The sequence below is a fragment of the Myotis davidii genome, unplaced genomic scaffold, assembly GCF_000327345.1.
Source record: "Myotis davidii unplaced genomic scaffold, ASM32734v1 scaffold570, whole genome shotgun sequence".
Lineage (NCBI taxonomy): Eukaryota > Metazoa > Chordata > Mammalia > Chiroptera > Vespertilionidae > Myotis > Myotis davidii.
This window is the reverse complement of record NW_006283631.1, coordinates 2,004,237-2,021,930: the sequence shown is the minus strand read 5'-3', so window position 1 is coordinate 2,021,930 and position 17,694 is coordinate 2,004,237. Positions and strand designations below refer to the sequence as shown.

The 17,694-nt window shown below is 45.3% G+C and overlaps 1 protein-coding gene across 2 annotated transcripts in view; it reads left to right on the top strand.

Moving 5' to 3' along the window:
• Positions 1-17,694, top strand: part of LOC102759991 (schwannomin-interacting protein 1) — a 52,375-nt gene that overhangs the window by 4,769 nt on the left and 29,912 nt on the right. The window contains exon 1 of one of the 2 annotated variants that reach the window (XM_015565518.1): positions 6,499-6,942. The exons of the other annotated variant lie outside the window; for it this stretch is intronic. Within the exon in view, the coding sequence (XP_015421004.1) occupies positions 6,865-6,942 (78 nt within the window). The 5' untranslated portion in view covers positions 6,499-6,864. Of the gene's footprint in view, positions 1-6,498; positions 6,943-17,694 lie in introns of those variants that run through there. 2 annotated transcript variants of the gene reach the window in all.

Sequence of the window (17,694 nt, the reverse complement as noted above, 5' to 3'; positions counted from 1 at the left end):
GCGGCTCGCGAGGCACATGCGGCTCTTTGGCCCCTTGAGTGTGGCTCTTCCACAAAATACCGGCTCGCGAGCCGCGGTTTGCCGACCACAGGCCTGGTATGTCTCCTGTTCACACTGCACCTGCTTCGACCTGTTGTAGGCTGATGCAACTGTCAAGGCTCAAAGGGCACCTTCCCTTCGGGTCCCCAGACAGAAGTTCTCAGTGCACTTTGATTTTACCTCTGAGAATCCATTTGCAGCTAGTGACATATAAGTCTGTCTCCCCCATTAGACAGCAGTCTTCTTGGAGGCCAGAGCCTTATTTTCCTTTCCTGCCCTACACAGAGTGTGTGTTCGATACATGTCTGTTGGGTTGAATTGCATTTTCTGCGGTTGGTGATGTTCTGAGTTCTCAGGACCAGGATTTCCCATCTCAATACCAGAGAGAAGCTCGGATCTCTGCATTGCAACAGGGAGTTGGTGAAGCTGACCCCAGCAGTCCAGGCACCTGGCTTGTGAGCCTCTTGGCCAGTTGCCAGCATTTCTGACATCCCATCTGCCAAAATGGGGGGCAGGGGAAGACAAAAATGAATGAGACAAACATCCCAGCATTCCCAGAGGCAATGCATTAAGAATATACCTCCGTACCTACTAATCCTTCACCCATGAATTTTCCCAAGGTGAACCTCATGGTCTATCCCCAAGCGCTTTTTCAAAACACCTGTGATAGGTTGAGGCAAACGCTCATATCCAAGCTGCCTCTCTTAATATGTTGAATTTTGCAAAGTTATAATACATATTTTTACCATATGGCGGGATAACTTAACTGCCTCCTGAAACACCAAATTTTTCTTGGGCAAAATGTTTTGGCCCAGTGAAAGTGCTATACCCAGCACATAAAATAAAAGGTGGCCTATATTGGTCTGAAATGATAAAGCTAGGGAGTATATCAGTTTAAGTAGTACCAAGATGTGAAAATTCTTACTAGAGAGAGTAGTAAACAGCCTTCATGCTCAAATTCTAGTGGGTTATTTAATGGTTAACAAAGGAAAGGAAATATATTCTGTCCCTACTGACACCAGGCCAAGCCAGGGTTCATTTCCCAATCCCTTGTTCCTGTGAATGAGAAAACAAAGGTATCAAATTTGAATTCATTTAAGATTCCACCCAATTTAAGCCGGTTTCATCCACAGCAGGGAAAAATATATTGACCTAATGAAAAAAGGGAATTTCAAAGCATTGTAGTGCACTATTTGATGCAGGCATTTACAGCTAAGTTCATTGGAACAGTTTTCTGTCTGATTCTATAAATTTTTTTACTGGAAACATTTTCCCCATAGTCAGTGGTATTGGATAATACTTTGTTTTCATTGTTTTGCCTGGATATAGTGTGTTTTGCCTTGCTGAGATACAGTGTTCTGAGGAGGCAGTAACATATCTATCACCTTAAAAATTAAGAATTCTGGATATATAATTCTGCACTGGTTTTTAGCCAAGAAAGATATCTGAAAATCTAGTTTATATGTTTTAACACAGAGAGAACAAAGCAATAAGTGTCCAAATGAAAACAAACAAAAAATCTTCTCAACAGAGCTACATTACACACCTGATCTGAAATAGAAATTTAATAGAAGCTCAGACATTGCCATTTAAAATAGCACTTGGTGCCTCCAACATCAGGATTCAGACATCCAGTGATTTTAAGAAATAAACATGCAATGCCTATTTAAGCCAAACATCTAGTATTTTCTCTTGGAAAGAGGATGGTGATGGGGGAGGACTGGAAATAGGAACATCTCTCTGGTACATGTCAGTGCATTCATGATTTTTGAAGAGTAGAGACCCCATGTCCACACACACACAACCTTGGGTAACTAATGACAACTTCACATGAAGAAGTTCAGCATTAATACAGCCATCTCCTATTATTTATTTATATCCACTCTGCCAAGGGAAGATTTGAAGTCTTGGTGCACTTAGTATTCTCCTTTGCACTATCTAAAAGCCTCAGAAATTACCAAGCTTCCTGAAATAGAAAGCACTTTGACAGAACTGCTTGAATTCAGAAGAAAACAACTCTCAAAAAGGCATAATGACAGTCAGCAGAGGAGAGCCAGTAATGGGGAAAGAATGCTCACAACACAGAGAAAGGTAATGAGGACATTAATCCTGGTTCCGTGTGGATGCCATGCTGTGGCCCACAGAGTGACCGCAGCTGAGTTCCTTGTGCTCAGGTTTTCAGTTGGGCACAGAGATTTATGTCTGTGGTCCTCAGCATTTTAATGCAGGTGACTGGCACTCTCTGTACTCCCAACACCTTCACCTCCTCTACCCCACACTCCCAGTGCCATTATTTTAATTTTGTAACATACACTGAAAAGTCCACTTAAAAATTTCCCTGCATAGTTTCATGGCTCATCTAGCTATCAGAGTGCCTTAATTGAAAAGCAAAGCAAAGGAGGTGGGTAGGTGGGTGGAAAGAGATCAACCAAAGAACTCATATGCATATATGCATAACCCGTGGACACAGACAATAGGGTAGGGAGAGTCTGGGTGGGGGATGGGAGCAGGATAGAAGGAGTCAATGGGGGGATCTATGTAATACTTTCAACACCAAAGATTTAAAGCAAAGCAAATTTAAATGAACTTTGCACAGAAGAAAAACAAATAATTTGAAAAAAAGATTGCAACTTAAGTATCACTTTTGTATAGCAGGTGGAATTTGGATGTCCAGGCTGAAGGGCAGGCAGTGGATGCTGCAGGCTTAGTCGGGATGAATTAGAGTTCCCATCCGTGAACTGGAAAATCTTTTGACAATGCCTAAGTGATTTCCCAGTAATGTGGTCAGTGTTCTCAGAGTCAATAATTTCCACCAGGGCCCGATAATGATCATTTAAAAGCATTAGCTCACGTGATCAATGCACCTTGCAGTTGAGGGCATGGCTTGACAGGAAACTGAAGCTCTCCGATCCAGTCCTTGAATTTCAGGGCAGGGGAGGGAGTGAGAAAAAAGCCCTTTAAATCTCAGGGATTGTCAGTGGCTGTGTGTATGTTTTCTAAGGGATAGCGTCAGTGTCTGGGCCCATGTTAAACCAGCACCTTTCATTTTGAAGAAGGTGGCAGTGGAGAAGGAACCAGAGAAAAGTCTCTGTGGAAAGGACGCGAGTGGCTTTATCCCCTTGTTTGCATAGCAAAACGACCACGCATTGCATACGGCTCATCTTCCAGTGAAGTGGTTTGTTTTTTCCTTTCCTGTATTCATTTGGACCTCTTGGGAGTGAAATTAATTACAGTGTTGACCCCAAACATCTAAAGTCAGAGTCCTACCACCAAGCACAGAAATATGATCTAACGTAAAAGAATAATGGCTGTATAATAAATTTTTGCAGGGTCTGGATCTAGGCTTCTAAAATTTAAGGTGCATTCACAAATCCAAGAGCTCTTTTTAAAAATGTGTTTTCTGATTCAGTAGGTCTGGGTTGGGACCTCAGAGTGTTCATTTCCAGTCAGCTCCCAGGAAATGTCAGAGGACACACTTTGAGTAGCAAAGCTGTAGAATACATCACAGGTCAGTCCACACGATAGGAAATCACCAGATATTTTAAGCTGGTACAAGCCACCCAAACAACGATGGTACAGCTCCTCCTGTGAGCGTGTCTGTGCTGAGCACCTTCTGGGGGAGGGTGCAGAGAAAATTCACCACCACCAGGGGCCACCCTGCAAGCTCTTGCATCGTGTTTCAGGAAGGACGTTCTGTCACTTGCCTCTGGGTAGTGCTTATTAGAGAATCACTTATGGCCTGAAAAGGCGTAGTGGGTGGAGGAGCAGAATGGTGTTCATCCTTCACTTAGTGCAAATCCTTGTTGCTGTTGTTTGGCTGGGAAATTTCATCTTGGATTTTGAGGTGCCTTCTCCAAAAGAGAATATATTATTAATGTATGTGTGTGTGTGTATATATTATTACTGTATATTAATTTGAATATGTATATACATATACATAGTTAATAATGAGTTCAAGAGTTCGGTCATTTTAACTGTATATTTAAGCCCACCCTGTTAAAATGAAAGGGAAACGACATTAGTGATGAGGCTTATAGTGTTATGTATCTTACTAAAGTCTTACAGTCTCTACATTTTTATAATTTCATCCATGTTAGCTCCTGGTTGTCGACTGCTAAGTGGACTAGGATGCTAACCAAGATCAGAGACTGAAGTTCATGGTAGCCCCCCTCTTTCAACCAAAGCAGACCCATATTTAACTTTGAACATATGTGGTTTCCACAGAAAATCTTGGTTGAAAAGCAGTAATGTGAACTGTTAATATTGCCTACCATGGACAGCATTTAGAGGAAATATTTTAAGCAACACTTACCTTTCTCCTGCGTTTGTCTATTTATGCAACAGCTCTTCACTCTTCCCTTAACGTGTGAGAGGCCGTGTCTGGGTGCTGTGGGGGAAACAAGGTGAATAAGCAAGCCCCGCCCCCTCAGAAGCAGCCTTGAAACCCCGTGACTGATGGGAAGGAGCCGAAGTGGCACCAGAAACACCGTGTTGAACCGGAAAAGATCCACTGTACCGCGTGTTAGGTCACGATCCTCGGTGGAGGCGCTCTCATTTTATTTCTTGAGGTCTAATTGGCAGATCTTGACTATCGTGGTGATACGTCCTGGGTGTTCCTGAAGTGCGATTGATAGTCAGTATGTGATATTGTTATAGAAGTGCTGCCGGAATCCTCTCTGTACTAAATCTTAGTTTTTAAAAGCTGTGCCTGATTATTTGTGTGGGCATTTGTTTCTTACCAAGGCAGTCTGACACGCCCACTTAGAATGTGGGCCACAGAAGCAGAGGGCCCAGGTTCACCCTCTGGCCTGCCCATTCACAAGCAGCCCCACTGTGGGCAGGTTACTTACCTCACTGAGCTCTCACTCAGCTATAAAATGCAAATGATAATAGTATCTAATCCATAGTGTGACTGTGAGGATCAAAGACGTATAAGACACACATGGACAGTGCCTGGCACATAGCAACCCCTCAGGAAAGGTAACTATTGTTATTATGTTAATATACTAGTATGTCTTATAATAAGATGCAAGCTTCCTTCATTTCAGGTGACCTCCTTTGACAGGTTTAATATACACAGATCCTTTATGGTACAGATGCTTCATTGTAACCCCAAAGCCTTAGCCTTGGCGAATGCTCCGGTGTTGGGAACACCCACATTGGGGCAGCACCCAGCATTGCCTCACAGCCCTGGGAGGTGTTTTGGGGCCCTGTGTGCAGATAGCGGGAGCCTTGTTTGGCACGAGGGTCCTGGGGTCTGGAAGAGAATAAGACATGGGAGGTCTCTGCTAGGGAGAAGCCCTACCCAAATGCAAGTGCAGCTCCTGAGACACAACTTGTCATTGTTCTGTCTGCAAATGTGCAGGTCACTCCCTCGGGGACTGAGGGGCGAGGGGGCCCCGAGGGTAGAGTACAGGGAGGTTTTGGATTTGGGTCAGGGGCTGAAGAGGAAGGTATTTGCTTTGCAAAAGTTGGACTACATTCAACTACATCGAGACACATTCATGCCACCAGTCTTGAGCAAACAGAATTTTTAAAAATTTGTGGAAATAGACAATAGAATTCCAGCATTTCAGCAGAGGATCAGGTGCCAAAAGGCTACCTTATGGCATTTTTTGGTTGATTAGGGTGTTCTTCACAGCATGGAACTTGGTCAAGAATTCATCTTGGAAAAGGTATGAGCTAGTACATCTGCTGCTTTCTGTCTACACTTGTCAGAGGAGATGGTGTTGTTAGACGGAGCTTGCCCTTGGAGCTCTTTGGCCCACTTCTGCAAACAGTAACGTCCGTTTTTTTGTTGTTGTTGTTTTATGAGCAGTGGGTATATATTTTAGTCTCTGGCGCTAGTCATTCAGCATTGATGAGTGTGTGTGTGTGTGTGTGTGTGTGTGTGTGTGTGTGTTGTTTGTCTGCCTCTTGCACCCAAACATCCTCCAGCTGTGGGTCTTTTCCTTCTCTGTATGTAAAGCCAGTAAACGAAACCAAAAGCCCTGGGGAAAGGGAGAGGAGAGCAACAGAAAGCAACCTTCTCTTTTGTGAAAAGCCCGCCACTGGCTGAATCTTAAAGAAAAGCTGATGGACCGTTTTCTCTTGACCATGTTGATAGAGCCAAGCGCCGATCCTCGGGCGGAGGGGTCCTTCTCAGGGTTGGAAATAAGTTTCATCTTTGTGCTGGGGCTTCTGCCACAAGATGAGACCTTTACCTCTGACGCTAAGAAATGATTGGTTGTGGGGAAAAGAAAAAAGGAAAAGCAAACATCTGTCTTACAGGTTAGCCTTTAAATTATACTGTTTTCGTTCTGTCATGGGATACCCGGCTTTAACTCGCTGGTGAGGTCTGCGAGGCTGGGTTGTTTGCATCTATTTTTATCTCATCCACTCTGCCCCGGGTTCAGAAAAAGGTTGCTGGTTTCCTCCCAGAGCTCCCAGCCACAGCCAGCCCTGACCTGGGCAGCCAGGGAGGGGAATCAGCTTTTCCTTGGTTGGGAAGAGGAAAGGTGCTGTGGAGAGGAGCCCAGGCGGAATCATCCAGGGGAAGGCCACGGCAGATGGTGGGAAGACTGGGCTTTCAGCAGGCCGAGCGTCAGTGCCGGGTGAGCCTCAGAAAACGGCAGCTGCCCCTGTGCCAGCGTACAGGGCAGACCAGGCCGGGCGGGCGGTGTCTCCGAGCCAGAGCAGGACAAGGACACGCACAGCCGGGCACAGACTCTTTGCTGGCTCTCCACGTCAGCATGAGCAGTGAGCAGGGTCCTGAGCAATTGGCACATCAGCCTATCAGAATTCAGGAGAGGTTCTTTCTCAAGTAAAATTCTAAAGAGTCAAAGGATGAATTTGGACAGTGATGGAATGGATGACATCATCAGTCAAGAATCCCCATTGGATATGGAGGGGAATTATAAAAAGGTAAGGGGGGGAGAGTTCTTTTGTTTGTGAACAATTGGACCATTTTTCTAACTGGGAGAAAGATCACCCTTGAGAAGTGGCCAAATTCCACAGTCAGTGGCCATGGCCATAATATATTCAAGAAAGCTGAAATGCACAGAATTGAATACATTAAGCTGGGAAAGCACTTCTTTCTGCTTTTCCCAGCTTGTATTCATTACTATATTTTAGCAGTAACTGGAATACACATGTTATTCTGAAGGTGAAAAATTTATATTATACATTTAGTTGCTAGGCAGGCTTTTTATATAAAGGAAGAATTTTTTAAATCACTGACATGTTAAAAATTCACATGCAATTAAAAATTACTAGAATGTTTAACCTATCTTTCTAATTTTGGCTTTTTTTAAAATATTAAGTTTTACTAAGAGAAATTGTGGGGTTTTCAAAATTTAATACGGTATCTACTAATTCTTTGCTTGCCTTTTCTTTTGAAAGCCGGTGAATATATTTTTGGAATGTTTTATATGGTAATTGTCTGGTAATAAGAGGCCCAAGTAAAAATAGCTTTAGTTATATGGGCGAGGTCATGAAAGTAAACTACAAGTGTGTGCTTGTCGGTCCACAGAAGGCTAAACACATGCTCCGTCCTTCTCCCTTATTATTTTCCCTAAGTCACATGTAGGCCACGGCACAGCACAGGATGAAAGAGAAAGGGCCCTTCCATTATGGAGCTAACACAGGAAGACTTGCTGCTAAACTTCTAATTTGATCAAGTATGTCACGAACTTTTTTCCCCAGAGTGAGAGACAGAAAGAAGCTTCTGTCTTGATAATAATGCAAAATATGGCAGTTTGCATCTTATATGCATAATTGTGTGTGAGAATAGGGGCTGTTTTGAGTATATGCTTGCTTTCTTAGAGCAGCCCAGAATAATTTATGCTCTTTCTCCAGCAGCTGAAACTTAAATATGTGAGAGAGATTTAAATGACCTGCCAGGTTGCCCTGCGTGGGTTTTGTCCCTTGCGATCCCCAAGGAGGGAATGAATGCCCGAGGTGGTAAGTGCACAGAGTCCTGAAACCCTAACACCTCTCAGCTGTCCCCTCCTGCCAGAAGTGGGTGCAGCAATCAGAGTCGGTCACTTACCCAGCCCAGAAGAGCGCATGCACGCCTCTCACCCTGCCTCTTACGTTCAGGCCAAAAGACGGCTCTCGGTTTTCTTTGTTAAAACGTCTCAGGTAGAAAAGTGTAGGTCAGTTTGCACTTAGGAAAACATGAAAAACATGCCATTGCTCACGCAATAACAATAAAAGAACGGCCCCTGTCGTTTCATGCTCCTTAGAACCTGAGATGCCTGGGATGCCCAGATGCCTGGGATGAGTGAGCGATGATAGGAGGCAACCTGATACAGCACGGACTAAAGCCACAAGCTTGAAAGGCTCGAGTCGCTTTAAAATATCCACAACAACAATACAGAGTTGCAGTGTGAAGCCCATTACCTAACTGAGGCAGTGGGATGCCACGTGAGCTTTCAGGAGACCTGGTGTCTGATAGGTCAAGTACGAAGCACCCCTAGATGAAACCCCTCGATGAGGAGGATGCCAGAGGCCAGGCGATGTTGTTCTGGACCCTAAACATGAGAGTTGTTCTCTTATTGGTTCAGCTTTCTAACTGCCTTGCTCAGGCAAATGCTTTCAAATTTATGCATATCGTGTTTACTACGAAGGCTTCATTATGCTAAAAAAAAATACTAGTCTTAATTTCATTAAGAACGTCTAGCAAAACAAGGCAACATATGTTTTCTTTAAAATACAAAGAGCAGGAAAAGAATTAGGTAGTATAAAAATCACTTTTCCTAACTGGAATCTTCTTTTTCTAAGTTTTCCCCCCAAATGTTTTGTTTTTGCTGTTTGGTTGACTAAGTAGAAAATTAAATTAGGTGCCATAAAGCAGGGGTCTGCAGGTTTTTTTGACCTTGTACCCATCAGTAAAATGTTTTTGAGCCCATGCCTCTGATATACATATATTCTATTCATAAGTTACATGCACATATCGTTGTAAAAATATATTACGTACACATAAAACATATACAAATAGATATTTTTAAGTAAATGTTTAAATATAAATTCAAGTTTTCATAATTTCTCTTTTCCCTCCTGTGACTATGAGGTCAGTTGTCAAAAACAGTTGGAAAATTGATATACCCCGGCCTAGATACGACAGAACTTCCTAAACCAGTTGCACTAATAAATACCACATGGGTACAGGGATTATTTTACAAGATTGTAATAAAGTCAGGCAAACAGCCTTTGGGGGGGAAAGGTCACTTTCCGATACTAAAATTAGATTCCACCAGGCGGGGGAAGGAAGAGAGTAGGCATCTGTTCCCTTTCCTGGGGGAAGGTCCGGCGGTAAGCAAGATGTCTCGTTAGGATCTCTGGTTTACTCAGTAGCGGTGTAGCTGTACTCAGCAGAACACAGATCTCAGTATTTAGGAAGAAGGCCTGCACCCTGGCAGAATCCAGGGTGTGTATGTTCAGTCGTCATTGCCCTGCCTTGCTCTGCACAACCCCCCGACCCTCTGGTAAAGCCCACACAGCTGATTGTCTTTAGGAGCAAGCACAGAGCAAGTGGAAGGCCGGGATCTCGGAAGAGAGAATGGGCTTTCCCTCAAGGATCGGCGGAGTGGGAAGGAGGGAGCACACAAACAAGCTGATGTGGATGATGCTGCCTGGATGTTCGGATCGCTAGTGTGGACCGAAAAAACACGCAGCGTGTCCTCTCAGAGCCTGGAAAGATCCAAGTTACACTGACGGAGAGAGAGGGAATCAAGAAAATGTAACATAGACGGCAGAAGGCTGGCTCCCACTGTGTCCCGGAGCAGAGCAGAGCAGACCCAGGGAAGCCATCCGGCCTTCTGTCCGCAGGCTGCCCCTCGCAGAGAGGAGCGGGGACAGGCCTGTGCAGTCGAGGACAGGACGGCGAGGCCTGCTCGCCCCGCTTTGTTCCTCCAAGGTGCCGTCTCTAGTGTTGTGCATCCAATTACAGTGAAAGATTAGGGAGGAGCCCGTGAAAACATTAAGAGGCTGGAAGGAACAATATTTAAAGTGAAGCCACAGCTGCACCTCATGTTTTTTTAAAAAGGTGAATGGGAATGACTGCTGGAGATAAACTGCAATAAACAGGAACACAGGATGCCAGCTGCCATTCCAGACAAGAGCTCTGCCCTCCCCACTCAATTACGGAGGAAAAGCAGCCGTCGACCTCCATTAACCCTCCCGTCTTCCTGTCTGCGAGGGCTGAATGCGCTGGAAGGACTGCTCAGTTGCTGAGCCTGGAGCCTGGGCCCACCTCGCCACCTGGGGACAATCGCTCCCGCTCTCTGAGCCAGGGCCCCCCTTCCTTTGAAGGGAGGAACTGGCCTGGAGGGTCTTAGATGATGGAAATATGAGGCCTCGGCTCCTACTTCAGGGTTCTTCCCCGGATATCACCCTGCTCACCAGCATCGTCAGGGAACGGTTGTTTCAAGTAATTAGATTTTCTGGGCATGTGGTATGTGAATTATAGCTCAATAAAAGTAATAAACCACACACACGTAACAAAAACAATGTGTATGGTTTATTTTTCAATTGAGATATAATTTATATACCATAATGTGTGAGGCACAACTCACATACCATTACAAATTTTGATGGGTTTTAATATATTTATAAGGTTATGCAAACCACTAGTGTCTAATTCCAGAATAATTTCACCACCCACAAAGAAACACTGTATCCATCTGCAGTTACTCCCAATTCTTTCCTCCCCATACATTAATCTGTTTGCTGTCTTTTTATTTTAATTTATTTATTTTAGAGAGACAGGGAGAGAGAAACATCAATGATGAGAATCATTGATCAGCTGCCTCCTGTACGCCCCCTACTGGGGATTGAGCCCACAATCTGGGCTTATGCCCTTGACCGGAATCAAACCTGGGACCCTTTAGTCTGCAGGCTGACACTCTACCCACTTAGCCAACCGGCTAGGGCAGTTTGGTGTCTTTATGGATTTGTCTGTTCTGGCTATTTCTGGCTCTCTTTAGTCCCTTCTTTATATATATATATTTTCTGATAGTACTACAGATGTCTCCCATTTTCCCCCCTTTTACCGCTTCCTCCCAGCCCCTACTCCCCCACACACAGGTCTTTACTACCTTATTTCCTGTGTCCATGGGCTGTGCATATAAGTATATAAGTTCTTTGGTTTATCTCTTTTCGTCCCCCCAACCCCACATCGAGGTATGGCAGTCTGTTCATCTCTCCCTTTAATATTCACAGCTACCATTTAATAAGTTTCTCTCTGGGCCAGGCACCATGCCAACTAGTTTCTATATAGCATTTCATTTGATCCTTAACACAACCTAAAAGATAGTAGTATTATCTCTTTTTTTCAGAAAAAGAAACAGGGCTTAAAGGGTTTCTGTAATCTGCATTAGGAAATGTCAGAGTCAAGATGTGAACTTGGGTCTTCTTGACCCCAGCTTCCCTGCCCTAGCCTCCTGCTCTCCTTCCTGGTCACGTGCCTGTGTCTGGCTCCCCCAGACCCTGAGTCCACCGTGAGGTGGGAAATTGGGGACACTGGCTCCCTGGCAGTTGTTTCATAACCAGCCAGTAGGTGTTTCACACTGTTGTGTCCTGACAGTGACACTGAATGACTGCGATGGGTTTGCAGGCCTCTGAAATGCACCTGATAAAAATAGAGCTCCCAGATAACAGTGTGCTCGGTCATCTGAGAACCAGAAAGAGCCCAGGATGCTCCCAGCAGCTCATGTTTGGGACACGCTGCTCATAAGGGAGGAAAACTTGAGTTTTCAGCGGCGTCCCCCTAGGACTGACCGTGGAAACACTTGCACTACAGCAGTCAACTTTGTGGGCTGCGCCTTGGGCTCTGTTACCGTCACCAAAGTTCCCATTCAGCCAGTGAGTGGCTCCTGAAACTTCAGCTCTAGATTAGATGTTTGTTAAGTCCCTTTGCTCTGGTCCTTAACAGTGAGAGTATTCAGGTCTTCGGGAGTCTGTACAACAGCACCTCTATCTGCCTGCCTCTGTGTGTACCATCCCTGTAGCGTGGGGACAAGCAGTGCAGTCAACAGGCAACACCGTCCTCAGGGCTAACAAGTAATTGCAAACATCTCCGTTCTGCTCTAGCTCCCAGCACTAGGGTTGCCTGCCTGTTCTCAGGTAAAGCATGTCCTGGAGTCCTTCCCCCGTGGGTGCCCTCCTGGACTTTGGGTGTCCCAGGCCAGGTCCCAGCACTGACCAGCAGTCCGGCCTGACACCTCGTCCAGAAGTGCAAAGTTAAAAGATTTCAATAGCCTTTCAGGAAACCTTTCTGGACTGTTTAGTATAAGTGTCAAATGGAAACCATGAGAAATGCAAACTGAAAAGAAAGTGTCCAAACTTAGTATCCATTCAGCCCCACCCCAGATCTTCTGAATCAGAAAAATAGTCCATGTTTTTGTACAAGCCCTCCAGGGATTCTCATGAAGATCCTAGGGTTATTCAACTTACGTTTCCACTAGTCATCAAAATCTTCCCAGGGGATAAAATAAGGCGCAAGAACTTGACATAACCCACACAGTGCAAATAATTATGCATGTGCCATTTAAAAGTGTAAGATGTATTTTCTCATTAAATGCTCTCTTTATATTTTGATCTTGTGACAAAACCCATGGTTGTTTCAGAGAGAAAATAATTTAAAAAATGCCACCAGTATATTTGGATGTTTGTTTGTGTGGTTTTTTTTAGTTTCTATTTTAAAGAAAATCTGCCTAATGAACAAATAAGTTGTGTACCTCTGCTTCCTAATGTTTAAAAGGACTCCACACTGCAGCGCTGCCCCTACATGTTAGAGGAAAGCCGCCCTTCTTAACGAGCTGTGGAGAGAAGAGTGGCTGTCATTTTTTCTAAAGGAAGAGCACTTCTCCACAGGGGGCTCCGGAATAGAATCCCAGTGCATTCCCGGCGGGATGCCGCTAATGGCGATGATGCCAGATATCACTAGGCAATGGATTGCACTGAAGCCAGGAGATCATTAATTGCTTCAGAACAGGCATCCTGGCAAGGCCTGGGCAGGGGCCAGACGGCCACAAATGAGATCCACCTGGATGCAGAGCCTGGCCATTCCTCATGGAACAGATTCATGCTCAGATAAAGAAGAACCAACCCTGTTTCACCTGGCTACTTGATCTGTTCCGTTGGTGGAAGCCGTGGTTCTCAAAGTGTCTGGACTAGCAGCATGAGCAGCATCTGGGAACTTGTTTGAAATGCGCTCTCTCAGCCCCACCCCAGATCTCCGCAATCAGAAAAATAGTCTGTTTGTACAAGCCCTCCAGTGATCCTCATGCATAACCAAGTTGGAGAACTACTGCTATAAGAAATGTGTGACAGTCAGAGGGCCACCTGTGCAGTTCTCCTCTTGGCCCACCTGTGTCACAGCCACCTCCTGGCGTCCTGGGTTCCTTGATGGGCTGTGGACGACCAGGGTATTCATCAGCTTCTGGCACAATGCAGCCCAGTCCTGAGGAAGATTTTCCTCAATGGCGCATGGTTTTCCTCTTCCCCTTGGTGGACAGTGTTGCCCTGGTCACTTATATGCACCCTGGTGTGTGAGAAGCACTGACCAGGTAACAGTTATGCAATGCAGAAAGGAGGGCGCTAGAGGCGGTATCTTCCAGGGGCAGTAGTGAATTGAGTACTGTCGGCATTTGAGATCAAGCACACCCAATAACCAGTAAAAGTAAGAAACCTATCGAGCTGGAAAGGAGGGGAAGATCAACCCAGGGAGGGGATGGGAGACAGGGCATTTGGGGGAAACCGTTCCTGTACACCTCTCCCCTTTCCCACCACCGAATCCCATGTGGGAGTGTTGTGACTCCAAAGCTTCCACCCGCCGTTAGTCCCGCAGCACCCCTGTGCCATTTGCGTCAGTCGGGTCCCCCAGTGATTCTCCAGACCAATCCTCTTCACGCATCTTCCTCCTTTGGGGAGTTGAAGGACCTCCTTCCTTCTGGTCAGACGGGCCCTCTCCGGCTACGCGGGCTTCAGCATCTGCACTGGGAGCCAGAAGGAAGCAGCTGTTGGCAGCTCGTGAGCACCAGCTGGCTTTAGTTTAGGGTTAGGACATTATTTCCTGAAGTGCGCGCCTGAGAACCCCAGTGGCCCTGCAGCTGTCCCCACAAATATACTGTTTGTCCATTAAATAGAATTTAGAATGCAGAAGATACTCAATATTTCGCCTGCAAATGTCTGTGCGGATTAGCAGGTGAAAGCCTGGGTGGCTCTGCCCCAGAGACCAGGGGCACCAGATACTGCCGGGGAGGTGGGCTGGGCCAGAGGGATGAAGGCAGGACCGGAGGAGGGGACTTGGGACGGTACACACCACATCCTGAAGAAAGAATGGAAGGGACTTGGGGACGAACTAGATGTGGGGACGGACGATATCTATCTACCCAGGCAGACCTCTCTTTGTTCTTGTCAAGTTTGGGGGAATCGCCGCGGAAGAATGATGCCATGGGAAAGGCTGAGCAGCACCGTGCGGGGGTCTGAACGGGCTCCCCAGTCTGTGTTCTGAGATAGTGGCTCACAGGGCGCCCCCGAAAGCCATTGTGAGCCTTATCTGCCCGGGCACAGGGGGTGGCAGGAGGGAATTCAGCGACAGGCGAAGACAAAAACTGCCTTTCCAAGCACATTGTTGCTCTCATCTTGGTCTTGAATAGCTTTTCTGTCTCCTAGTGATGAACCACTATTCCTCAGTTGCCCTTGTGCTTTTGCTGGCAGTATCAGTTTTAGATGTTTTACTTTTGTCTGATGTGGGTGTTTCCCAAGGCCGTTTTAGGAGTGGATGGGGGTTCCCCTTGTCACACACACAAACTGTAGTTTTGAGTCAGCCTCTCCCGTTCCTGTACACCTCGCTACTCCTCCTCTGGGGTATCTTTGGGCTTTGGGAGGAGGGGGTTGGAGGACACACTTGCTCTGCAGGTGTAATTCCTTAGAAAACAAAAGGGCTTTGATACCCTCCCACCCCACACACACACACACACTTTGCACATATGGGCAACCAAAAGGAAATTGGGTTCCAGTGTGTGAATTTTAAGAGAAAAAAGTATTTGCTAGTCAGTTGCATCATAATTACTTGAAACATTGGGAATCACATTTGTCCCCAAAGGAAGAGTGAGCAGTGGTGTCAAGGAGTCTTGCTCTGATGAGAGGGTGTTTGCGTTGTAAATATCTGTGGTTGTGATTAGGCCTTGGTATATGCTTTGCAGCCCAGGGCTTTCTCCTTCCCTGAGAAAGCATCACATCCACCTCAGGAAAGTCTTGGATCTCTAGCTCTTTAATTCTCACCTTGTGACCCCAGCGCAGTGTCCAGCTGGGCACCTTACTCATCAGTGTGAAGGAGCAGAAAGACGTAGCGCTGGGAGGATGGGCTGGAGTCCTAGCTCCTCCACAATTTTTTTAAGGGCTGTCCATCACTCTACCCTATGTTAACCATTTAGGCTACATCCAATGAAAAGCAACCTAAGTTAGCATTTTTACATAAACCCTGTCCACATGTCGGATTATTCCCTCAGGATAAATTCCTGGAAGTGGAATTACCAGTGATATCACTGGGTAACCTTCCATCCCCTCCTTTCCTCACCTTCACAGCAGGATATAAAAATTTCAAAACTCTCAGAACTTTATAGAAAAAATAAGCAAAGCTAGGAGTAAGTAAATTCAGAGGAAAGCAAGTACTATAACTAAAAAGATTTAATCTCATTGGTAAAGAAATTAAAATAAAAAGAATGCTTTTGACCGACCTATCAAATTTAAAGTGACAGCAATTTGTTAAGTGAACATCCTCAGTGTTAGCCAGGATGTAAAAGAAAGCTGTACCCTCTGCGAGGCTCCTGGGCATGTAAATTGGAGCAGCTTTCTGTGGAGTCATGTGGCAGAATGTGTCCAGAGCCTCCACAAATGTTCACTCCGAGCTGATCTGGTAATTCCACTTCCAGGAATTTATCCTGAGGGAATAATCCGACATGTGGGCAGGGTTTATGTAAAAATGCTAATTTAGGTTGCTTTTCATTGGATGTAGCCTAAATGGTTAACATAGGGTAGAGCGATGGACAGCCCTTAAAAAAATTGTTTTTAAAGAATTTTAAATGAAATGAGGGACATTCTCAAAATACAATAAACACTATGACCTCAGTTTTATAAGAAGAAGAAAAAATGCACACATAAGATTTAAAAACTACAGAGAAATAGACTGAAATGTTAGCAGTGGTCTGTGTCTAAGTGGTGGGATTGTGCGTGACATTTCTATTCTTTATGCTTTCCTTGATTTGTTGGATCCAGAGAGAGAGAAGGGGAAAAGATGGTGTATTATAGGACAGTCCCCTTCACACTGTTAATGAAGTATTTGGGTAGAGAGAATTGTAATTCATGTAAATAGAATTCATTTTGAGGCCTTCTCCTACATCTGTAGCTCAAGTAGATCAGAAAAGGCAGACATGGAATCGAGGGCACGTGCACACATTCACACCTGGAGCAGGTATCTTCTTCAAATAAACCTCTTCCAGACCCCAGGCTAAAGCTAGACACCAGCGAGTTGTTGAGCATAAGACATTAAGGATCTGTTGTTATCTACTGTTTTTATGTTTGGGTACTCAGTTCCATTCAGCAGTTTTCTGATTAAAGGACATTGAGTGAGACTCTCTTTTGTCTATCGTATGGATTGAGAAACAGGTTCACTGACTACATTCAATCTTCATGGCAGATGTGGGGATTTGGAAATGAATTCATTTTAAATAACGATTGATAGGGTTCTCTTTTGGCAGGGCCATCACCAGTTCCAGCCCTGCTTGTTTGGAAGGACGGGTTTCTTTAGTTAAGGTTCCCAGCAATGCACTCACAAGTATTTATGAAATTAAAGGCATTCTGGCTTCCCTTACAACCTCATGGCTATTTTCTTGGAGCTCAGTGCTGTGCTAGCCCAATAAATCACAAGAAATCAGCTGTAACTGTGTAAAAGCAGACTTTTGCTTTGTGGCTGTATTATACACTAAATTAGGGTTCCCAGACCCAATTCCAACGTGGGGGAATTCCCTGCACCCACACCAACAAATGGTTCTGGACACCAGCAGGGTGCCCAAGAATTCAACTAAATTATGATGCTGTCTGCCCAGAAGGTTCAGTCCCAGAAGACTCCCCGCCCCCTGACACAGACACACTTGAGATGCCAGTTGCAAGTCCAGGCGTTGACCTACTGGTTATAAATCAAAGATTCCCACAACCCCCTCTTGGGGTTCAATTAATTTCTAGAATGGCTCACAGGACTCAGAGGATCGTGTCACCTACCAGAACATTGGTTTACTAGAAAAGGCTGTGACTCAGGAACGGCCAGATGAAGAGAGACATGGGGCAAGGAGTGTGGGAAGGGGCACAGAGCTTCAGTGCCCTCTCCTACATCTCCATGTGTTCACTAAGTTCTTCAACCCCCGTCCCCAGAGGTGGGGAGAGAGGCAGAGACTGCAAGTTCCAACACTCTAGTCACATGGTGGGTTCTCCTGACCACCAGCCTCCACTTTAGGTACTTTCCAAAAGTCACCTCATTCACATAACAAGACACCTGTGTCCTCATCACTTAGCAAGAGTTTTAGGAGTTGTGGGTCAGGGGTATGGGCAAAGTCCATATATATGTATCATATACATGATAAGATATCTCTCCCTGCTTCTCTCTCTCCCTCT